Source organism: Hydra vulgaris, chromosome 08, assembly GCF_038396675.1.
Source record: "Hydra vulgaris chromosome 08, alternate assembly HydraT2T_AEP".
In the NCBI taxonomy this organism is placed as follows: domain Eukaryota; kingdom Metazoa; phylum Cnidaria; class Hydrozoa; order Anthoathecata; family Hydridae; genus Hydra; species Hydra vulgaris.
In genome coordinates this window covers 44,483,286-44,509,755 of record NC_088927.1, presented here as the reverse complement: position 1 = coordinate 44,509,755, position 26,470 = coordinate 44,483,286, and the positions used below count along the sequence as shown (strand labels likewise).

Genomic DNA, 26,470 nt, shown 5'->3' with positions numbered 1-26,470 from the left:
TTATTAGCAGAAATTAATGATAATTTAATTAGACAAAAAACTTCAATTCCAAGTGACGTTGTGCGACAACCACGCTCTTTATTATTTTTAGACAGGTGGAAAGCAACTGAATTTTTAGACAGGTGGAAAGCAACTGAATTTTGCCAGTTTTTATGTACACTGGAGTGATTGTATTAAAAGGTATTGTTAGCAAAGAGTTTTATATACATTTTCTTTCTCTCCATGTTGTAACATCAACTCTATTGAAATCTAATCAAAAAATATGAGAACACTATTTAAAATATGCTAGACAATTGTTTGCCTATTTTGTAACAAATGCTGAAGATTTTTATGGCAACAATTTTCCACTTTATAATGTGCACAGTCTACTGCATATTGTTGATGATGTAGAAAAATATAATGTTTCTCTTAATGAAATTTCTGCTTTTCCTTTTGAAAACTTTTTGCAGACCCTTAAAAAAGATGTTAGAAATCATAAAAGTCCGGTCGCCCAAGTTGCTAAAAGGTATATAGAATTTGAAAATTGTCATAAAATATTACCTTCAAGAAAAACCTATCATATTTCTGACAGAGGATTGAAAGATTCATGCTTCGTCACAAAATATCTTTTATGTATTGTCACCGAAATAAATCTAGGTGCTGATACCAGTTATTTTTGTCATGTGTACAAATTTATATATTATTATGTCATATTTAGGAATTTTACAGATGCTTCGCAAAACATCAGTTATCCTATCGAGACTGGAAGTAAGTTTTTGTTCTACTTGCTGAATATCTGTCTAAAAACTTTGAATAAATATTGTATTAACACATTAAATAATATTGTATTCATCATGGAAGATGTATTGAATTGCTTTCATATTAAAGATATTAAATTTATATTAAATTTTACTGTAGAAAAATTATATATTATATAAATTAGATTATATATATATATATATATATATATATATATATATATATATATATATATATATATATATATATATATATATATATATATATATATATTTTAAGAGTTCCAAAAAGGAGTAATGAAATTTATGGCAGAAGTAAAGATTTTCATGAATGACATGAACACATTTATGGGAAAGCAGATAAATAATCGGGGTGAAAGTAATCGGGAAGAATTAAAACAACTGCTTGATATAGATGAGTTTTTGCAGTTTGAAGAGAACCTTGTGGAACCAGTATTTCGGACCAAAATAGTATACTTTAACTTATTTTTATGTTTAAAGATAAAATACTGAACAACTTAAATGTTAAGGCCATTTGAATTTAACTCGATACTAGTATGTCTAGTATTGCTATATATTCTTCTTTTTTTTAATTAATGTATTTATTTCTTTGCAGAACTAAAATTATGATCATTTATCTGGGTGTATTTTAGATTGAGCATCTTAAACAAGTAGGGGGGGTCGACGGTAAAGACGCAATTCGAAGAATAATAGATCGAGTTTTTTCTGTCCAACTTCAGTCTAAACTTAACATGAAAGGGACGGGTCATAAGCTTGGCATCGAAGATAAATTGATATGGAAAGTAATAAAAGGTAATTTAGTTATCAAAGTAAAAAAAAATTAATCAAAAAAGAAAATATTTTGATTTAATTGTTTTTTAATTATTCATAAATTATGGTTATGTATATTTATGTGCTTGATTTTTATGACAAAATTCTGTCAACTTAATGTTTTGATTTTCATTCTGTGTTTGGTTAATATTTTGATTTAAAAAAAAATTAAATTTATGTTGAAATTGGAATATTTAAATTTTTATTTAATATTTAAATCGTACTTGTTTTTAGAAAGCGTTTTTGCCATTTTCCCACAAGTTAGGGAAGCAGAAATTCGTGAAAGAGCGAGTGTAAAATTAAAGAATGCTCCTGGTAGAAAAAGTGGCGATAGACGAAAAATTCAAAATACTGACAAATAGTGCATTAAATCTACTTTTTACTTCTTTTTGAGAAAAACAAACTTTCTTTAATTGCATTCGTTTTTAATACATATGTAACTGTGTTTATTTATTAAATATTTCCCTCAAGAGCTTAGTTCTTAATTCGATTGAAATTCACCTTCTTTCTACTTAAATAAATTTCAAAATTTTCAAATATTTGTTCAGCTAAAAAGACTTCAGCCATCTAAATATATCTAGATGGCTGAAGTCTTTATAAAACTTTAAACATAGACGTTTCTAATTAAAATCCAGATCAAGAGCCAGATTACTAAAGGGTACCTCAAAGCCAGAATACTGAAAGTACCACGACTTTAGGTAGATATATCTACCTAAAGTTGTGATGCTTTCAGTAATCTAAAAGTACTGAAAGTACCACAACTTTAGGTAGATATATCTACCTAAAGTTGTGATGCTTTCAGTATTCTGGCTTTGAGGTACTTTTCAGTAATCTGGTTTTTAATGTGAAACGTCTATGTTTAGACGTTTAATACATCTGCAATAATGTCTAGCTCATGAAGTTGATATATCAACTTCGTGATGTAGATATTATTGCAGATATTTTTTAATATTGACTTTATAAAATACGTCTTTAGCGTGTATTTAACACGTCTGAAGACGTTTAAAAGGCACAGTTTTGAAAAGTCTAAAAGACGCATTTGTAGACGTCTAGATCATAAGGCTAAATGACGTCTTTAAAAAGACGATTAAAAGGCGTCTTTACAAAGACGTTTAAAAGATGTATTTATAAAGATGTCTTAATGGCGTCTTTAAAAAAACGTCTTTTAGCCTTATGATCTAGACGTCTACAAGTGCGCCTTTTAGACCGCCTCAAAGACCTCTTTTAGACGTCTTTTAAACGTCTTTGTGCTTACTGGGTAATACATTTTCACTGCGAAAGACTAGAGCTACAAAATAAGCGGCAAATGCTCCACATAAACTACTATCATTCCATTGAAAAGGAAATTTATTGTATGAAAAAATACGTTTTGATTGCCACTCATTTCGCTATATTTTAAAATAAATTTAGTAAACCAATAAAGTTCGCGATTTTCTGCTGTCCATTCTGTAGGAAAATGATTCGATTGTCGTATTTAAGAAATTATTTCAATTTCGTTGTAGTTAATGTTAATAGTGTTGATTTGTATATTGCTACTGACTTCTTCTACTGCTTCAAACAAATATTTATTAAATCTTAAATGTTTTGGAATTTGTTGAAATACACTTTCTTCTCCTAAACTGTCAAAACAAAAAAAATGACCCTTATCTATTTTCATCAACACTCTCCAATGTTGACCTGCTTCTTTTGTGGTTTCATTGTTGTAAATGATAAAGGAGCCATCTTTTTCATTTGATGAATAATATGAATATGAGTTTTTGTTTCACTTAGCTGGTCAAAGGCATATATTCCTATAAAATAATTTTTATATTCTGAATTTTTAAAAAACGAGACAAAGATTCATCAGTAGCCATTTTTTATTCTTCTTTTTCTAAATTAAAAAAACTCGCAATAAATAGTGTTACAATAGCGTGTAATATATTAACAAATAAAGTTTTTTTATCGCTGGTTCCTTCCTTTATAATTCCTTCAATGTTTCTTTTAACTGATTTCTATTTTAAAGCACCATCTAGTTTTTCTATTAAAGAAGAGACGGTAGGTATTACTTTTGTAGTAAACGTATCTACAAAACCGTCAGTTTGATCACCATCTGTAAGATCCATAGTAGGTTTGATATCTCTGCCTAGTAGCAAAACAGTAAGCTTGGCTTTATAAAGTTCAGCTACATAGTTATCGCCGTGTTGCTCTTTCAAATCATCAAAGTAGTTGAGATGAATAGGGCAAAGTTGAGAATTTTTGAATAAATTATTAAATTGACTGTTTTTAAAACATTTTGCAATACCGTAAGAATTTAATGTTATCCTCTTAGAATCGAGTACATTTTGTAAAAATTCAAATGAATTTTTATCTGTAAAATATTCTTCTTCTACGCGATCAGATGAAGGTGAAGAATTTCCAGACTTGTGTTCATGATGTTTGTATCTTTTAGGCACTTCATCAAGCGCGCACACTGCGCAATTGTTGTGAATTTTTTTAATGTTGCTATCAACGCGATTCATTTTTTAATTAAAAAAAAATGTAAAAATATTTTTTTTAAATTTGATTTTTTATACTTTTTTATTCGTTTTATTAAAAGAATACGCTTCTTTTTTTAATAAAAAAGCATTTTTTTCTAGTTGTGGTTGTTAGATATGGAATTTATAACAAATCGAGAGATTCATAAGTGGGGAAGAAACTGTATTAGAGAGTTATGTTTAAATTCACTTAGTGATAAAAAGTTTTATCACGTGCAAGTCATACCGTGCGAAATTTTCGAAAACTTGGAGGAGTAAGATAAAAAAGTATTTTTTTATTGTCGAAACAACATACATGGGTTAGAGTACTATCCTAGTTTTAAACACACAAGTGAAATCATATTTTGTGCTTCCGTAAACGACTATTTAAAAGAACAATTAAATAAATATAAATGGAATCTTGTATTTTACAAATGGGGCGAAATTGAAAGAAATGTTTAAAAATCAATAGACAGAAACACAGAAAGCAACATTTTCAGTTTTGATTTGAATCGTTTACTATTTCCTAAAGTATGCAAGCTGCCTACCTATGTCATCAGTGAACCGTTGTGTATGGAACATTTCAGACATTCTTTTACAAAAACACACAATTTTGAGCATTGTCCTCACTACGAAACATATATGTTTTCTATATATTTAGAAGACTATGTTAACGAATTCGTGTTTACAGAAACAAGTGTTGAAGAGTATGCAGGACTTATCAAATTGATAAAAGAAAATATACAATGTATGAGACTTTTGAAAAAAGACACTTGCGAATGTTTTGAAAATATATTTGAAATAAATAATCTTGTATATCAACTTTTTGATATGGAAAAAAAAATACAAAAATAAAAAAATTGTCTTGTTTATAATCCTTCTTTCGCAGTCACATAATATTTGGTATAATTAGTGTTTTTGTGTAAAGGTTGTTTCAATACTATTTCGTTAATATTGTAATTATAAACTTCGTCCTCTTTTCTGTATAATACCATTGAAATGTTAAAGTTTCTTTTAAAGAAAAAAAACCATTGAGCAGTGGAGAACATTTCTATTAAACTTTTTTCGTGAAAATTGCAACGTTTAAAGGCTTTGTAAATGTACACTTTATCTCCTTCTTGATGTACTTTTTTTTGTATAAAATATTCATAAATAGGAACTGGTGTATATAAGGTGTAATAGGCATTACGAAAAACTTTATCGTCAAACGAAAAGCAAGGCGGTTGGTCCACGCAAGCTGGATAAACGTGATTTAATATTTTACAATTTTTCTTCAAGTTATCATACTCCCATTTGTTAGATAGATAAGGAAACAAAAATTAATACTTTAAAGACGGTTTAAGTTTGCTTTTCCATGAAGTGCATTTCTTTTCCATGTTTTTTGATTTGTAATAAAGTTTATATACTTTAATAAACTCTTCTAGTTGTCTTTTTAATTCTTCATGTTGTTTTTCTACTGTTGTTTTGGTTACATTTAAAAAATCATCATTTATCATGCGACATATTTCAAACATGCTCCTTCTCCATGATGGTGATTGTTCTTCGAAAGTCATATCACAACGAGAAGCTTTTTCAAACAAATGAAGACAGTTTTCATAGTCTTTAGCTATAAAGATATAACACAAATCCTTGTATTTTTCTTCTTCCAAGTTCATCTCCAAGTTATAATTTTTTAAATAAGTAAATATAATGTCTTGCCATTCTTCATACGAGTTATTTAAATGGTGAAATTCAAACAACATAGGATGCAATTCATTATCTGGATAAAAAAGTTGAACAGCTTTGATGAGACTTTCGTCGAGTTGTTTGCTAGTCATTTTCTCTTTCAAAAATGAACTAGAATTTATTTTTTTACCCTTTATATAGGAAATAGAGATAAGAAAAGACAAGTTTTTTCTTAATAAAACAGGTTTTTTTTAATTCAATAAAAAAAATTACAAAACAAAATTATTCTTCGTCTTCTTCTGGTACTTCTAGTACTTCTGGTTCGACTTTAGCTTTTTTAGTTTCGCTTTCAGCAAACTCACCACAAGCTCTCTTCAAATTTTGATTCAAATTTCTAGGAACACCATTTTTAATTAATGTATTGTGGAAAGTCGGTTCTACAGCTAACAATCTTTCATACTCTGTAACATGAATTTCGTCTTCTTCTTTTGCTACACGTATACCAAATCCGCTAAAATCGACCGTTTTTAATATGTGAGTTTTAGGGTAAGTCACTGTCATATAGGCTTTGTTTTGAGCTTCTTGCATACTCACCATCAAACTTTCCAATATTTTTTTGGTCATTTTGTTATAATTAAATTTAAAAACCACATTATTAGTGAGTTCACCTTTGTTCATTTTAAATTTGTTGTCATCTTTAGTTAATTTCAGTTCGGTTCTAAACAAATAATTTGGTTTGTTAAAATCGCACATTTCTCTATATCTCCATAGTAACAAGATTTCACAGCCCTCATTTTTTGGTTTGTAAATCAATTATTTTTTAACATAGTTAAATTGTGCCAATGGTTTGGGAGGAACAGTGGAATATTGTTTATCTTTTATATTTTTTTCTTTTTTAAATTCAATAAGCCACAAAGTAGCAGCTGCTAAATCTGCAAATTTAACATAAGTGTTATCGTTGCAGTAAACAGTTTCAAATTCTGCCATTTTTGTTTCGTTGTGTTGTGAATGAATTTTTAAATGAAAATGAACTCCTTTTATACTGTTTGAGTTGAAAAGAGAGATTAAAAAAACAAGTACTAAACAAGTTTTTTTTTAAAAAATGTTAATTCCTGATCAAAAGTCTAAAGTTCAATGTGGTGTGTGTACTTTAAACTTTGTACTTTGATACTTTTAATTCTATTTTAATGATAGAGATAATGTTGTTATGACTACCATTTTATATAAAAAGGGTGAAAAAAACTTGTTCAAATCATCTTCTGGTCAAGACAGCGAGATATTTAAAAAAATGTGTTTGGATTGTAAAATAATGGAAAAGGAAGAAAATAATTATTATGAAAACACAAGACTGAAAATTGTAAAATTAAAATACAAACATTTTAATGGAGATATTCAATTAGAAAAGTCTTTAGTTGTAGAAGAACACGATAGAGAATTTGCAACAATTTGAAGTTTATTATTATTGGTTTGGTTATTGCGAACTTTGTGAAAAAAAATATTTGTTTTGTTTTAATTGTTTTTTTTGTAAATTAAGTTTTTGTAAAAATTGTATTGTTGCTCATAAGGAAAAAAGAGAACATGTAGTTTATTCTTTAGAAAAAAAGCACTATGTATGTATTTAAAATTTTTTTAGATGATTTAAATAAAAGAGGATCAATGGTCTCTTTATGAAGTAAAAGAGTTTAAAACACTTGAAATTACAGATATTGAGGAATGGTCTTTTTATGAAACAAAAGAGAGTGCTTGTTTTGATCTAAGAAGCAGAAAGGATGTTATACTTCTACCACAACAACGTATTTTAGTAAGTACTGGAGTGTATATCGATAAAATAGATTCAAATTTAGCAGGACATGTATATTCAAAATCAGGTATAGCTTACAAATATGGTGATGTGGTGCTGAATGCTCCTGGAATAATAGACGCTGATTATAAAGACGAAATTAAAGTGCTATTGATGAATCATTCTGAAGAAAATTATGTTATTAAACGTGAAGATGCTGTTGCTCAAAGGAGATTTGTGAAAATGTTTAAAGCTGTAAAAAATGTAACAGAAATCGATGGGTGTTGTTGTCGTAAAGTGAAAATGACAATGATTAAAGACGTAGAAAGAAAGGATGGTTTTGGCTCCACTGGAAAATAATTTTTGTAATATTTTTTTATAATTTTTTTAATTTTTAGATTAGTAAAAATTTTGGCTAGCATACCTTCATTTATTTACACTGACAATCCGAGTTTTTTATTCAATGGATTATATAACGACAAAATAAAGAATTTAGATTTTCGACTATCTATGATAGAAGAAATGCATAATAATAATGGTCATGGTTGCAAAATATGGATTTTTGAAAATTTTACAGAGCAAATAAAAGATGAAAGCAAGACTTATTATAGTGTACCCTTTCATTTTAAAAATCATCAATTTTTAATGAAATTGAGTATCAATATGAAATGCGATACTCATGAGGAAGAAGAAATTAGTTTATATATAATAATGCGATCTACACCTTATGATGCAGTATTAAAATGGCCTTTTATAAATCGCGTTATTACTTTTAAATTATGTGGTCCTCATGGTAAACAAATAAAAAAAAGTTTTATGACTGAAAACAATGTGTCTTTTCAACGTCCAGTCAAAGATCAAGAAAATGTTGGTTATGGATATTGTAATTTTATAAAAACAGCAGACATAAACGATTATTTAATTGAAAATAATTTGTATATCAAATGTAAATTAAGTAATTTTTTGAAAAACGTTTTTGTTATATTTGTAAATTTTTTTTTAGAAAATTAATAAAAAATGGAACGACCTACAATATTTGCTTGGGATACTATTTTACAACATGATAAAGAACAATATCTTCGATTATCAAGAATAGTGGGTTATGTTAACAACCGTCAAATAAACTCATTTAGTAATGTGCATCAAAATTTTAATGATATGAAGAGTTCTTTTATGCAATCGATCCAAGTTATGTCTGTCGATAAACTAGATTGCTATTTGGATATTTTTTCTAAAATTTAGCTTGATTGTGCTAGTAGAGGAAAATTATTGATGGATTCTATAGAAAATATTGTGATTGAGGGTATGAATGAAATGGAAAAGAATAGTTGTATTTATAATTATATAGTGAGTTTACAAGCTATTTCACAAAACTTTTCAGAATCGATAATTTTTAGTTATAATCATATTGAATGTAATCACGATTTACAATATCATTTTAAACATTTATCTGTTTAATTGTAATTTTATTTTTTAGATTAACTAATAAAACATGGAAATAAATAATTGGGATTTGATTAAACAAGAGAACAATGCTATGTATAATATGTTTCAAGACATGTTGAAGTTTTTACAAATTGCTGATGGTGTTTAATCGATAGCAATCAATGAAGAAAAATTAAAAGAAATGAGAAATTGTGTTCGCGATATAGATACTGGTTTATTGTCTTATGTTTGGGATGACATTAAAATACACAACATGTATTTGAAAGTTCTAATGGAAATGTTTATAGAGAGCAATAAATCTGTCGATTTGTTTTATCATTATCAAAAAAATGGCGTTATTATAACACCAAACGATAAGAATATTTTAGATTGCAGAATATATTTGAAAGCCTATTTTCATCGTTTATTAAGAAGAACAATGTTAACAAGTAATAACTTTCATGATAGTGTTTTGTTTTTCTATATTTTATTTTTATTTTTTTAAGACAACTAATAAAAAATGAATAATGAAAAATGGTGTGAAGATCTTATTGAATGGATTACCAAATATTACAAACTACATTATTCTGAACAGGAATTGTGGCAGATTTTGGAAGAATTATCACCTGTTTTTTATTTTAATTTTGTTATCGTTAAAGAATTTTTACCCAAAGATGATCATCAAGATGGAATATTGGGGGAATTTGAAAAAATAACAGAAATTATAAATAAAAATACTGAGCAAATAAAAAATCATCTCAATGTACGTCATTTTTTAATGGAACTGTTAAGTTTCATGATTGTCATTTGCAATGTTGCAATTGAAGAAGTCGAATTTATCGTAACAAAAGAAAAAGAAGAATTTGCTAGAAGAGATGAAGTCATGCTCTCTTATATGAAATCAAACGTGGACATGAAAGATTTTCATTATATTTCATACCACGAAGAAAGAATATTGTTAAAAAAAACAATTAAAAATTATTTTATGAGTACTTTAATAAATATTTTCAGCGAGTAACATTTTTTTAACTTTGTCTTTTTTTAAATTTTTTTTGTACTTTATACTTTGTATTTTTTTAGGTTAACTAATTAAAAAAAATGGAATTGTTTCACAAACATGGAAAGTTTGCGGAATATTGTGGAATGCAGAATATTTACATTAAGCTCGATAAATGCAATCCTGATATGGCTGATGAATATCGAAAAGTAAAATATTTTATTAAATATGGTAGTTATGCTAGTCATTTTGATAAAAGTTTGGATATAAATAAAGATGGAGTAAAAGAAGCCAATGAGGAAATGCATAAAATAATTCGAAAAGGTTCTGAGAAATATGGTTTTAAAGAAAAATATTTGCACATTTATATTCAAGCTCTCTACAAATTATTCACTAGAAATAAAAAAGATATCGAGTTTTTGAAAAAAAAGATTGAATATAAGAAAGAGAGACTCATAATGAGAGACAAATGCATGTTTGATTTTATTGAAAAACGTGTTCCTCAGTTTAATAGAGAAATCATGAAATATTTTTATTTGAAGGGCGAAAATGAAAAAATGTTATTACTTCGTGAAGAATTACAAAGTTCATTTTTAAAAACAATGGAATATTTGAGTACTTTTTTTGATTAAATTTTTTGTTATTTTCTTTAGATTACATAATAAAAATATGGTAAAAATAATAGTACGAGCCACGAATAGTTTTATAACACCTGTTGTAACCACACCATGTTATATAGAACTATGTGCAAATCGTCAAAAAGCTAAAATTGTTTATGTAATGAATAAACCAAAGAAAAAAATTTTATAATTATAATTTTTAGATTACATAATAAAAAAATGTCTTTTAAACTTCATGTCGATAATCTCATCACACAACTTTTAATAACAACAGCTGCTATTCATGATCAAAGTCAAACGATAGGAAGGTTATTGGGAGAAGCAGAATCTTGTCCAAAAGAAACTTGTACTGGCTTTAGTCTTTGTGAATCTTGCAAAAAACATATGATTTTGTGCAACGCTATATTCATGAAGAAAATATTAAAGAAACTGTATTTGAAATGTTTGAAAATTATACTTTATTATAAAAAAAATTTTTGTAATTATTTTTTTGTCCATTTTTTAGGTTACATAATAAAAAAATGGATGTCTTTTACGAATGTGAAACTGTTAAAAACAAAGATGGAAGCTTTGGCCTTGTTGAAGATAATGATATTTACAACAATGTTTTTCAAGATTTTACAAGACTAACTTATTAGAATTCTAAAGATTTTTTTAAGATTGACGATGATAAAATCGTAGAAGATTTTCATCGTGAAGAAATGTCTAAAGAAGAATTTGACGAATTTGTAAAACAAGTGCGACAAATCAAACCTGAAAAACTACGAGTTGATAAATATTCAGAAGAAAAAACTTTTAAAAGAGAAAAAGAACATTTAACAGAATGTTTTGCTGCATTGTTGTTTTTAGATTGTCGCATGAGTGAACAGGCTTCTGAAATGTGTGAAAAAGTAGCCAAAAAAATCGGGATTACAAAAACATTACTTTAACTTGTTTGTAAAAAACCTGATTTTTGTTTATGAAGCTCTATGTAAAATAGCTCATTGTGATTGTTCCCCTAATTGTGTATTTTGTAATTTAAATGCTTGTCATATTTATGTTGAATTAAGAAGAATTTTTGGATATAGTTATTTTGGTAGAATTTTTTAAATATGTATTTTTTTAGATTATATAATAAAATGTCAGAAACAAATTACGATTTGTATATGGAATCACCCTACGAATTTCTCAATGATGATATTAATTTGGACGAATTATTAGATTACGTTGCAGAATTTGATGAAACTGGAGAAATAAAAAAATTTATGTTTTCTATGAAATCATATACAAAATGTAGAGGCGAACCGTGTGTTGGTTGTCAAGAAAAATTTGACAAACTTAAAAGATTTATATTTGTCAATGATCTCGTGAAGAAATATAAAATGGAAAAAAACAAGTGAATTGTAAATTTTTTTATTTTTTTAAATATATATTTTTTTAGATTACATGAAAAATGGAAATTAATATAATATTGTCATCTAAAAAATTAGGATTGTCTGAAGAATTGTTGAGAAAGACTTATACATATCATAAAGATGAAATTAGTTTAATGTAAAAAGATCAAATTCGAAATTATACGTTCGGAACATAACAATTACGAAAGAAAAATATAAACATTTTTTATATATCGACTAAAGTCATATTACGTTCAAAAATTAAAGACTTTATATTTTCTTAACAATGATATTTTATCTATTTTGTTGATACATTGTTTTCGTTTTTTTTAGTTTTTTCTTTAATTTTTTTTTGTATATATTGTAATGTTTTTTTTTTGATTTTTTTAAAAATATTTTTTTAGATTACATATAAATGGAAAATAATATAATGATGGCAGCAAAAAAATTGGGTTTGTCAGAACATTCTTTAATAGACAATTTAGGATGGGCTAAAAGTCAAAATTTGAGTTGGCATCGTGTCCATGTTCAAAGAACAATATGTGTTTAAATTGTAAAACGATCAAAGATGTTATTGGATTGCATCGCTCTCTTTTTGATAAATGGGAAAAATTTTGAAAGTTTTTTATTGTAATTTTATATTTTTAAAATTTTTTTTAGATTATATAATAGAAAAAAATGGAAATGAAAGTAGATGACATTTTATTAAAAACATCAAAAAAAATGGATTTAACTAAAGAACAACTCTTGGAAATTTATCAAAATAAAAAAAAAAGGATTGATTTTTTGGCAATGTCAAGAATGCGACGATTATAGTTTTCTTTGTTTGTGTTGTGGTTATTTAGTGGATACCGTGAAAGAATTTTACAATACGATAGTAAAACCTTCTAATAAGCTTGGTTTATCGATGGATTTATTAAACAAAACTTTTTATATTCATAAATACGAAATACGTGATTTAGCTAGTTGTAATTGTGTGGGGAACAAATGTGTGATGATTGTAAATTTAAAAAATTTTCAGTTTATCGATGGATTCATCAAAGTAAATACATCAAAAGACATTTTTTATAAACGTGAAATAAAGATAACGTGATTACTTTAAACGTGTTTAAAGTAATCATCTGTTTTCTTTATTTAACTTTTTAATAATTTTTTCATACACGAGTGAGATAAAAATATTTTTATTACATTTTATTACCAATATTATTTTTTTTTAGATTACATAATAAAAAATGCAACTAACAGAAAATGATTTGGATTTTTTAATCGAAAGCATATATAAATTCAATCAAGATCACCCAGCTACTTTGGAAGAAATTCGACAGGATGCATTTACTTCGAGACAAATTTTATGTCGAAGTTGTAAATGGCATCATTTGAAATACAAGTGGGATGGGTTTTTCAATGAACAAGTTAAAAGAATACCTTTTATACTAATTTTGATGGTCTTTCATTATATTAAAACACGTTATCATGTTTATTTGAATTTGAATTTTAAAAGTTTTTGTTATTTTTTTAAAAATACATCTAATGAAGATTTACTAAATCACGTAAAAAAAAAATGTCTTGAAATTGGAAATTGTAAACGTTATTTAAACAAATGTGAAGATTGTAATGAATATAGATATTCTGACTGGCAAATTTGTTCATTTATATATTGTGAAAAATGTTTTGATTCAGTATATTGATTGTAATTTTTTTTAGATGAATAAAACAAGAGAAAACGATAATAAAAAAATGCTCAAGTTGATAATTAAACAAAACCTATTGACAGCAGATGAAATATTAGCTGCAAAGTTTTTGTTGTTGGTTGATGGACCAGATGATTTATTTTGTAAACTGGAAAGACTCATTGAAAAGAACATTATATATATGATGTTTTTTATAAAATACGCCGTAATATATTTATATTCAAAATAAATTTTTTTTAGATGAATAATATCAATGAAAATAAAAAAATAATGAAGAAAATAATAAATATCAATTCTTTGGTGAAAGAAAATAATGAAAATTATCATTTAGAAAACGAAACTTTGAGTGACGACGAAATATCATCTTTGAAATTTTTTTTAAATAAGAATAATAGTGACTTTCTATTTAAAATATGAACAAATTTAAATTTTAAACTTATTTTTTTGATCTTTTTTATCAAGTATACTTATATGTACTTTTATTCAAAATAAAAATGTTTTTTTATTTTTTTCAGTAAATAATAAAAAAATGTTATCTTTGCAACAACAAAAACCACTTCAATGGCTTGGTGAGAGAAAAAAAATTTTTATTACTGGTGGTGCTGGTTGTGGAAAAAGTTATATTGTCAACCAAATTGCTCAAAGTATACAAATTTATAAAACAATACATATTACTGCGAGTACAGAAAAAGCAGCTTATTTGATCAATGGTGTCACAATACATGCTTTTGCTGCTATAGAAACTGGTGTTAAAAGTGTAGATTATTATAGACGTCATATGCATCCAGACATTAAAAAAACGTGGTTGGAAACTGATGTTCTAATTATTGATGAAATTTCAATGATTAACGCTCCAACATTCGATTTATTACATTTAATAGCTTGTGAAATTAGACAATGTTACGATAAATTATTTGGTGGTGTACAAGTTATTGCTTGTAGTGATTTTTTTCAATTGCCACCTGTCACAGGAGAATTTGTTTTTAAATCAAAAATATGGCAACACTACATGACGGAAGTGTTGGTTTTAAATCAATGCTTCAGACAAAAAGAAGATGCACAATTTTCTGGTGCTTTAAATGAAATACGTTTTGGTCAAGTTTCAGACCAAACTATTGATTATTTTATGACGCGTTGTTTTGAAAAAGATGAAAATTTAAACTCTAAATATACGAGTTTATTTTTTAGAAATATTGAAGTCGATTGTTATAACAATGAAAAAATGCAGACTATAAAACAAGAAGGGTATTGGTTTTATGCTAAAGATGTTATTAAAAATCCAAGTATTCCATGTACGTTTCAAATTCCAGCAGCTGTTTATCTTAAAATAGGTGCTATTGTTATGCTTGTAAAAAATATTATTGTGGAAGAAGGTTTGTGCAATGGTACTATTTATACCGTCATTTTAATAGAAAATAATGCAGATTGGGTGATTATGAATGAAAAAGAAGTCAAAATCGAATGTGTCATAGAAGAAATTTTAGATTGCTCTCATGCTGTCGTAGGCTCAAGATTTGGTTTACCTTTAAAATTAGCTTTTTCTTTTACTGTTCATAAAGCTCAAGAAAGTACAATCAATAAAGCCGTTGTTCAATTTAATTCAAAGGCTTTTATTAATAGTCTTTATTATGTTTCTTTATCACGAGTTTGTAATATTAATGATATATTTATAATTATTAATAATAAAATAGAATTGCAAAAAATATTTAAGAGTATTACTGTTGATTCTGATGTTTTGGAATTTTATAAAAAATACATGTAAATTTTTTTTTAGATAAAAAAAATGAAATTTGAATATCAAACTGAGGAAACTAAATTTAGTAATAACAGTATATACACTGAACATTTTTTCTACATCAAAGACGATTATAAAGATAAAGATATTGTGGAAGAATCACAACTTTATTCAGAAACTCAGAGTCCTGATGAAATTGTTTATCACGTCGAACAAAAAGCAATGGAAGGATTTGAAACACAAATGAAAAACAGTATTCATTTTAGTGACTTGTTTCAAAATTTCTTAATTAGTTATAATATTGTTACTTTGTGTTGCAAATCTATTGAAAATGGTTGTTGTAAAATAATGAAACGTTGTTACAATTCACCTGTTTATTTTATAAAACCTTTAGAAGGACCGACTAATTTACGTTTTATTTAAGATCCCAATGTGCGAGCTGTTTTTAATATTTTAGAAAACGATAGTGTATGGAGGTTGATACGATTATGTAATATTAAAATTAAAACTCTATCCAATTTAGTAGAAAGATCCATGATGAAATAACGAGATTTTGAATTGTCTGGTTTTAAAAGAAAAATTTTCATGACAGATGAAGAAATTGAAAAAAAGAAAAAATACAACAAAACCTTTTACGAAAAAAATAAAAACATATCAAAACAACGAAGCAAAGATGTACAAATTCACAAAAACTACAAAAGAGAAAAGAAATTGACGAATGGTTTCGCGAATGGTATAGACCTCATTCTATAACACAATGGCAACATTTACTAAAAGGTTTATCATATACTAAACTCTTTTATGAACAAAAATTAAAAATGTTTTTAGATTATAGTATTTTGTTTGAACCAGGATTATGTTTTTATTCTGCTTTTCTCATCTCTTTGTTGATTCGTCAATGGAATGTGTGCACCATTAAAGAATGGAATAAAAAAGTGTTGAAAAAAAATGCCACCGATTTATATTCTGAAGAAAATATTTTACAGCTTCTTTTTGAAGATCAAGAAGAGCAAAATATTCTAGCTTGGAAAAACGTTTTACAACAATTAAAAGAAAAATCTAAAAATATGTCATTTCAAACTTTGATTGATTTGTGTCATTGTTTTGCTTACGAAATAACTTTAAAATTTTCGCCGTTAACAAAAGTAACACCAAAATTCTTTTTTTTGCATTCTAAATTAAAATTACAATATAAAAGTACTCTTACAGAAAGTGGTTTACGAAAGTGCAAACATTATCAGAGACGATTAAGATTCTCAAAGAGTTTTTGTTAATGATGAAGAAAGAAATAAAGCCAATCAACGGAAAAAAACAAACAACACTATTAAATTTTGTATTTTTCAAAAAAACAATTCTTTTAACGCTATAAGCATACTGAATGAAAAATTTTCTACTGTGCATTTTTCTTCTTACAAGTCACGTGTTTTGTTTCAATGTTCAGAATGTGGACAAAAATTTACTACAGAGTCACACAAATGTGAAGGTTATTATAAACCGGACAAATTTACATACGGCGATTACATGAGTCACTATCGACCGCAAAATTCATTCATGTGTACAAGTAGAAACTTATTTCCTTTTTTAATGACATTTGATTGTGAAACGAGTATTACAAAATCCGAAGAAAATGCCACTTCCAAAGTCAAACCTTTATCTGAGTTGAGTTATCATTGTCATTCCATCGTGATTCAATGCATTCATGAAAGATTGGCAAGAGAATGTTTTGGTTTAAATGAACAAGGCCACGTGATTACTCAATGGATTTTTTATTATGAAAATACGATTGAAAGTTTAGAAAGAAATCCTTTTACCTGTCATCCTGCCCATATTCAACCAGGAGTTTCTTTACTTCACAAGACACACAGACGTATCTTGTGGGTAAAGTTAAATTCAACTCGTAAAAATAATGAAAAATTAAAAATGGAATTGCGAGTTTACAATTTAATAGCTTAGCAGATACTTTGGTTCGATTTGCTTATGAAATATGTTTACCGCGTTTTAAAAATTTCAATATATCAACTGAAGAAAGAGATTTAATATGGCAAGAAGAAAATCCTTTATTTTCTATTAGCAGAAATCCCACAGATAAAATACGTCAATCTGATGTTTATGAAAATAAATTATGTCACATGACTCCTCAAGAAAGAGAAAGATTAAATCATAATATATTTCGTATTTATAACGACAAACGAAATCAAGTTGTTATCATTATGTTTCAAAGAGTAGGACGTTTAAAATTGTTCATGTTACCTTGTGACGTTCAAAATTATTTAATCAACAATGATGCGGAAAAAATAAAACAAGATATATTTCAAGTATCAAGTTTGTTTTACATTTGTTGTAGATGGTGGGAAAAATTTGAATACCTACCTGCCACTAACGGTTTGTTGAGTGATTATGTGAGAATAACCAGTGGAGAACTTGTAGATTATATGAAACAATTGGCTTCCCTTATCATGAACATAAATCAACTCGAAAACTACTTTGATCAAAAATATATGGACTTGTTAGAAGATCCCAACTTTTTATTCAAAATCATTCGCAAATGTATTAACGAAAGTGGTAAACAATATACAAATGACCTCAATTTTTTGTTTCTTATGAGAAAATTCAAGCAACCCGTCTACGAATTATGGTATCATGCCATGTTGGTTGCTTTTAATAATTAATTTGAAACAAAATTTAATTTATCCGATTTTATTCAAGAGGAAAAGAACCGAGAAAAAGTTTTGAATAAATGCAATTTTTTTCTCAACGCTTTTGAAGATTATCTCGTGATTGACCATGATCATTTTTCAGGACAAGTGTATGGATTAGCTCACGATTATTGCAACAAAAATTTAGGTAGATATTGTCAACATTTGTCTTGTCCTATTTTTGCTCACAATACTTCTTTCGATAATCGCATTATGATTGTTGAAGGTTTAAAAAAATTTTTGGATATTCCGTTATACGGTCATTTGGCCGAATCTGAAACGACACCTTTTAACGCTTTTAGAAAATATAGCAACATGGAAGATGTTTTTGTTATATCTAAAAATATGAGCAAAGTCAATATTATTTGCATCGGTAAACATATTAAAGTTGTGGATAGCATGAAAATTTTAAACTGTTCCTTAGAACAAGCCAGTTGTATGTTATCACGAAAAGCTCAAAATCAAATTGTCAACACCATGTTGCATTATTTACGACCTTTTCATCCCGAAGTGAATCGTTTAACCGACAATCAAGAGTTTAAAAACTGTTTTATTAAAAAAACATTATTTCCTTACTCGCAAATAACAGACGAACTATTAAACATTGAATATAAAATATTTCCTGCTATTGAATTATTTGGTCAAAACGATTTAATTTAAACAATTTTAGTCTAAAAACCTACTAAAAGAAATTTAAAAAATTAAAGAAGCTTATGAAGGTGTTCAAAAATTGTGGAACTTTTTAAATTTAAAAACTTTAAAATCCTTATTGCATATCTATACTGTGCTCGACACGGTCGTATTAGGTTCTGTTATGATTGACTTTGAAGAAAGAACATTTGAATTTACAAAATTTCATATTCTTGATCATGTTAGCATTTTTAGTTATACCAGCAAATTAAATTCTGCCATCAGTTTAATTCCTGTCCAATATCATGCGACCAACGAACATCAAAAAATGATTGAAAAGAGTATTCGATGTGGTATGTCAACCAACGGTACACAAAAATTCGCCATTGATACAGATTACTTTGAGCATAAAATAAAAGAACTCAAATTAAACAGCGAGTTGAGAGGATGTTTAATTTTTATGGACAAAAATGGACAATACGGAGGAGCTCAATTAAAACCTTTACCTTTTCACATGAAATATTCTTTTGATTTGGAATGTATTACTTTAGACGATGTGATTCGCTAATATCATCGCGTTAATTTAAACGGATTCTCAACTAGTGCTTTAGTGCATTTTCAGATTACTATGAAACCGGAGTATCAAGATCAAGTAGGAGGTTTTTAACCCATGGTAGGAAAAGAAATTATATCCGTTCAAGATTACTCTCCTACTTAAATTGTATCTAAACGTTATCTCAAAAACAATGGAACCTACGGTATAGAAAAAGACAAAACTATTATATTGGTCATAAAATTAAGTTCACATGAAACTTGTGAATTTTTAGACACTTTAATATGGTTGACTACGTGTTGTGGATGCGTTGTTGAAAAAATTTACAAAGTACTTCCTTTATGGCGTTATCCTTTAGCTCAAAAAATGGTAAAAAGAAATACGGAAAAAAGAAAAGAAGCCATTAAAAAGGGTGACAAGGTAGTCGATGCTTCTTGCAAATTGCAAATTAACGGACATTACGGAACATTAAGTCAACAAATTGCACAAAAACTAAATAATACTTTTATTAACCACGAAGAAAAAGCATTTCAAAATAGTATTGAAAATTTTCAAAACATTCGTCGTGTTTTAATTCAAGAAGGGCAAACGGATGAAAGTATCAAGTTGCTATTTTCTTTTCATTTTCAAAATTTATTATATAACGGATCCCTATTTATTCGTGTTGAACCTGAAAGATATAAATTGGACGTTTTTGAAAAAAAAGCATGTTTAGATGATTACGGGACTGTCGATTTTAATTATGACGAATATTTTAAAGAAACTCTGTTCAGTTTGATGTGTGATGTCAAAACCAAAAGTATTTTATTTCACGATGAAAACAATCATCATGGAATGAAAGACGTCTTTGAACTCTTAAAATCAAAAGATCATAAAATCGCTCTAATTTTAACAACCAGCGAAAAATGTAAACTCGTTAATAAATCTTTACGTATTGTGGCTTCACAAATTTTATCTTATGCCAAACTCAACGTAGGACCTTTTAGTTGGGAATTGGGACAAGTATTAAGAAATTATGGAGCTGAAAAACATTTGATAGTAACAGATACTGATTCTGGTTGTTTTTTTATTACGCAAAAGAAACTCAATATGCTTTCTTCAACGTTTCGCGAAAAGGTAAAAGAATGGATATATTTTTCAAAAATGGGGGATCGTTGGATGGATTATTCCAATTATAAAAATACTCATCCTTTTTATTACACTCTATACGCCAAAGAAACGGATCATTTTCAAAACGAAATACCTACCCCTTATTACATTGCTCAAGCTTTTGCTATGGGACCTAAATGTTAATATATTCATAGCGTCAACGGAGACAAAGAAAAAGAAAACTATTACAAAAATAGAGCTAAAGGAGTACCTAATTCTAAACTCTTATTTTCAAATTATGTCAACAGCCTTGATACCTTTGCTGCAAAAAGATTGTGTAGACAATGTGAAGTTCCTTTTTAAGTGATAAAAGAAAATCAACCTATCGAACAAAATAGAATGAGTGTCAATTACAAACAAGTTAAAATACAAACGCACACTATTGATTTTTTGAAAAGATTTAGACAAAAAAATTATGTTTTTGATGACGGAGTCATGACCGAAATTCGAGATCATTATCTTTCGCAACCGATACGGGAAGCCAATTTAAATGTTTTACCCAATATGGAAAAATTTTGTAGCGACGAACACATTCAAAATTTACTTGAAATTGAAAAACATATTAAAAAACAATCAGAACGTTATCAAACAATGGCCATGTTTAATCGAAAAGTTTTGATCCCCTTATTATACAATCTTAAAAAGAGTATAAATTTGTTTTTTTTTTACGAATAAAAAAATAGAGTTTTATTTTTTAGAACAAAAATTAACAACACAACAACTTGAAAACAAATTAAAAGAAAATGGTTTAAAAAATTTTTATTTAGTAGAAAATACAGAAAACGAAATTCATTATTTTAAAAATAAAAATAAAGATTCTTATACTTCGCGTTTGATTCTCATTACTCTTAACGGTCAAGATTTAATTCCTGAAGTATTTTAAGTTGTTGTATTGATTGTTTGATTGATTATTTATGTTTTGCGTGTCACGTGGGATGTTATGAAGAAGATTGTGTTCATTGTGAAAATTACAATAGAGTTCATTTTAATTGCACTTGTTTTTTAGAAAAATAGGATGGAAAATATATAATTAACAGAAGTGGCAAGACGATTAAATCGAGATTAGAAAACGTGTGGAAGATATTTAAAAGTAAGCGAATGTGAACTGGATCTTATTGATGCAGATTACAAATATATTAAAGAAAAAGCTTTTGAAATGATAAAATTATGGAGTCGTAATGGAACCATAGAACAATTACTTTATGCGATAAAAAACAAACCAAGAATGGATATTAGAAAAATTATTTTAGACCGTTTTTTGTAAAATTTTTTTGTTATAAGTGCTGTTTTTATTCATAGTAAAAAAAATAGAAGAAAAAGAAGAAAAACCTCTTGAACAAAAAATTGAAAGTGTAGAACAACCTATAGAAAAACTCTTAGAAATAAAAGATGGTAGATCTATCACCGAACTCTTAAACGAAAAAGGTTTTCATAAATTCTATTTAAAAGGAACATCGAAAGAAACTGATCTCAAAGACAAAGAAACCAATGCGCAAGTTAAATTTAATATTTTTAAAGCTACTCAAGATGTATATCCTGAAAATACAATTATTACAGGACCTACAAACAGCGGAAAATCGACTATGGCCAGAGAATTATTACATTGTGGAAAATTTCCTAATGCCGAAATGTTATTTGTGATACAAATGAGAGAACCTAGCGAATGTCAACACAAAACATGGAAAAATAGTATCGAATCTTCTAAAAATAATTTAGAAGCGTATCACATTATAACAGTCATCAGTCCAGAAAAATTACATTCAGTAATACAGAGAACCATTGGTTTTTTCAAAGATAAATACGGTATTCAAAATAGCGATCATTGATTATTAAAAGCAATACTTTTATTCGATGATATTAGTGCTTTTTGCTTAAAAAGTCAACAATACATGAGCGCATGTTCTAGCGGATCTCATCACGGAGTAGGTACTATTACCGTTTTTCATTCCGTACCTTCTAAAGCCAGTCAATGTTGGAACAATTTAGTACCTCATTACAAATGTATTATTTCTTTTGATAACAACAGCAAGATTGAAAAAATATGTAAAAATGATTTTCCTTCAACCGGTAAAATGCATTATCACGTTATAAGCGATTTGTTAAATAAAGAAACTTCAAATCAACACGGACATTTGGCTTTATTTAATAGAAACTCTTCGGTAGCACGCTTGAGAACGCAGATTACGAGTAAAGAACAAAAAGTATTTATTCCAGTAGACGCTCAAGGCAAATTGGACTTTGATTATAAAGACATGAGCGTGAACAAAAAAGTTGTTAGTTTTCAATCCTTTCCCTATGTGAAAGCGCCCCAATTAGAAAATCATTATTATCTCAAATCGCATCACAACAACTATAATCATGAGAAGGAGAATAAACCCAACGAAGAAGATAAAATTAATATAAATAAGGAAAAAGAAAATCCACTAAAAAAAAGAAAATTTAGTGAAAGCGAAAGAGCAACACAGCTACTCGAAGAAATTAAAAGACAAAACGATATGGATTGTGCAAATCTTCAGACGAATCTTCAGACAGTGGACCCAGTTCTGATTCTGAATGATTGGGAAAGCGAAGAATTTTTACGAAATTTACAAAACGATTACGAATTATGCAATTCTTCCAACAAAACAAGTAAACGTCAAGCCATGAGACAAAAGTTGGCTGTTCGAGGGCCAATTTTTATCCCCAAAATGAATAGAAGAAAAGACATTGACGAAAACGAAATAAAAGTATGGATGAAAGAAATTTTGACACATTTTAATGCTGTAAAAATGTTAAAATGCGAACTTTTATCGGATCACGAACGACAACAAATAAAAAACGCTTTTCAAGAATACGTTTGTATAGAAATTAAACTCTTTGTCAAAGAATATTTGTATCCGTATCCAAAATTTAACGAAAACGGAAAAGTCATTACGAAAAAAGAAAAAATTAAAGATAAAAATCAAGCTATATCAGACTTTGTTTATCACAATTACGACGTTTTAAAAGAATATTTCAACTCTACTCGTTTTAAACTTTATCACGAAATTATAAATTATTATGCTAATAAATTAATCTCATTCGACACTATACAACCTACAAAAACTGTAATCGATTTATTAAGACAACAGTTTGACGTTGATTATTGTCAAAAAAAATCGTATTTTCACAATAATTTGTATTTATATGAAACATGAATAGATATAGACCTTATTACGAGTCTCCTTTATTAACTTTACTTAAAGATTAGCCAAAAATGCCTACAACATGGATGTTTTTAATAAAAAATTATTACAAATAAACGAACAAGAAGACACAAATGTAAACCTAGAATCTAAAGAAACAAACAGATCGGATGTGTCTGAGCTTATCCAGAGATACGATTTGCCTTCTTCTCTTCAATATTCCGATCCCATCAATCTCGAAAATCAAATTGCTGGTGAAGTGAGCTTTCAACAAAATTTAAATGCTTTGTTGCCTCTAGACACTATGCTTCAAAGTGATATAGCTACAAGTTTAATCAGCGATCAAGAAAAATGGAAAACCTCAACGTAGGAGGAGATGCTTACGCTTTTAAAAGCATTTTAAATTTGAATAAACAAAGTGAATTCATTGAACAAATTAATCAAAGAAATATAAGCGAATCTTTAAGAATGATGAGAAAGTTAAAAAGATTTCCTATTCAAGACAACGCTCTTACTACTACACCACCCATCTCTATTCAATCTACATTAAACACTTTACCGCTTTCTACTACTTTAAACACAATTCCGTCTGCTTATTAAAAAATTTTTACTTTGACCACTCTTAATAAATTTTTAATTTTTCACGAAACAGCCAATTCGAGCGAAACTCTAGAACAGCTTTATCGAAACGAATCTGTAAAAAAAATTCCCAACTTACCGAAACATCTCGTGGACATGTGTAAAAATCAAGTCAATTTTCGCTTTGGATTGCATCAAATTTCTTTACGCGTTTACAAACCGAGAAGCGAAAAAGCCACTCTGAACAATTTAAAAATTTATATTTTGTATCAAGCCAATGTTGTAGATGTAGAAGAATCCATAGCTAGTATTATTAACAATGTCACCAACTTTGCCTTTGAAAAAATAAACGATCCAAAACAATATTCCTATAATGCTAACGAATTTTTAACTTTACTGACTTCTTCTCATTCTGTAGCTAACATGAGAATAGTAGCTGATTATTACCAAATAAGACAACTGACTTTTGCAAAATTATGGAGTTTTATTAAAAATTACAATATACCCTTCCGAAACGAAACTAAATTAACCTCCGAAGGTGTATATGCAAGTGCTCTAGCTCGAGATCATTACACTGTTATGACTTCTAGTTTTATAGAAAGCAAATCTATAAGCGATAAAAGTTTTGGTGAAAAGAGAGCTTTTGAAATTTTATCACAAACGAAAGACATTGTTCAACAAAGATGTATACAACATGGCGAAATGTTTCGAGGTGATAAATTTGAAAGATTGAGAGAATACATTCGAGTAAACAGTTATTTACACCCAATAAAGATATTTTTGTTCGAATTTTAAACAAGTATAACGAAAACGCATTAGCCAGCAGACACATTGGAGAATCGATGCTCTATTTAACGTTCAAAACTTTTTTCAATCCTGTACCTTCTTTACCTTTTAGAGATGTAACAGATGTTGTCCTATTAAAAGAATATGTAGAGCAAACTTGTGCTAAAGGAGGTACGTCGGGATTATTGCAACATATTAAATCCAATTCAAATCAATTTTACAGTACAGAAAATACAATCAAAGAAAAAAGTTTACTCGAAATGTTGATGATAATGGGTGCAATGTATAATTCTCAACTTGGTCCTTTAAATTCTCTTTTAATATCTTATAAAAAATGTTTTGAAATGGATTCTAATAATATTGATCAATTTGCCAACGCTTTAAAACTACTTACCATTTTAAAAAAAGAAATTTATTCGCTCATCCTTTAAGGTCTTCCTTGTTAGATATTTCTACACCCAAAAAAGAACCACGAACACGAGCATCCGATCCCTATATAGCGCCAATAGAAACTAAAAAAGAAGAAGAACTTACTGAAACAACCGAACCCGCATCTACTGAACCTGATACTGCTCCCGAATTATTAGGAGCTACTGCTTTACCTGAAAGAACTGAAACCCCAGTTGAACCAACAACTGCTAGTATTGAAACTCCAATGATAACTAGAAGTGGTCGTTTAGGATTAAGAGCAAAAAAAGTAACGACTAAATCATCATCCACAAATCGAGAAGAAAGAAAAAGAAAAACTCCGATATCAAAATATTGCGACTTTTAAAAAATGGACAATGTCTTGAGAGATGCTATTGATAACCTTGTAGAAGATCAGCTGACCAAATTATCGAGTCGTTTGTTTGCTTTGACAGACGTACCCAAAACTAAAAAAGTTTTATTACAATTGGACACTTTAAAAAAAATCCAAATTTTATGAACAACTCAAAGCGCTTTAAGAAAGTTCCATTTATACCAAATGGAACGGTCTCATCACCGCTTGGTCCCATGTCACTTTACTTTTTAAAAAAACAACAGACGTCAACGTTAAAAAACAAGTGCCTCGGAAACCTTATGTTTACGAAACGCATCAATATTCGTACGATAGTCCTCGGCAATATTTTCAAGCTGATTTGGCCATTATGAACAGTTTTAATTTAAATTTTGCTCCTCATCGACCTGAATTTTGTTTAGTTGTGGTAGATGGAGTATCTAAAAAAGTGTATTTGAAAGTCACCAGTAAAAAATCGGCCGACAAAGTGCTGAGCAGTTTTAAACATATTTTCGAAGACATTAAAAGAGACGATAAAACTTTTATCTACTTGCAAACCGAACAAGGTGGTTAATTTTTTAACAACAAAATGGAAGAATGGTGTTATGAACAAAGCATTGTTCATTTTAGTTCTAAAAATTATGGAAAAGCTTACTTGGCCGAATCAACCTTAAAAACAACTTTATCAAAAATTAAGAAAACAAGGCGATCTTCAAAAAAACAGTTGGAGTTTTTATATCGAGGACATGGAACAAAAACTCAACGAAAAAGAACGAGTCACGAGTGGAATCGCTCCTGAAGAATTGG

General features: G+C 28.0%; 1 protein-coding gene across 1 annotated transcript; it reads left to right on the top strand.

Annotated features, from left to right (window-relative positions):
- Positions 1-391: 391 nt before the first annotated feature.
- On the top strand, positions 392-2,033 carry LOC136083878 (uncharacterized). Its single transcript, XM_065803786.1, has 4 exons — positions 392-747; positions 1,018-1,208; positions 1,391-1,550; positions 1,803-2,033. Exons 2-4 carry the CDS (start codon positions 1,035-1,037, stop codon positions 1,928-1,930), a joined length of 462 nt encoding a protein of 153 aa, XP_065659858.1. The 5' UTR covers positions 392-747; positions 1,018-1,034; the 3' UTR covers positions 1,931-2,033.
- The last annotated feature ends 24,437 nt before the right edge of the window (positions 2,034-26,470 follow it).

Bases quoted from the DNA above. Each gene is read 5' to 3' on its own strand.
- LOC136083878 (XM_065803786.1), top strand. From the start codon at position 1,035: ATGAAATTTATGGCAGAAGTAAAGATTTTCATGAATGACATGAACACA. The intron at 1,209-1,390 runs GTATACTTTAAC...GGTGTATTTTAG, and splicing joins CAGTATTTCGGACCAAAATA to ATTGAGCATCTTAAACAAGT. The intron at 1,551-1,802 runs GTAATTTAGTTA...ACTTGTTTTTAG, and splicing joins GATATGGAAAGTAATAAAAG to AAAGCGTTTTTGCCATTTTC.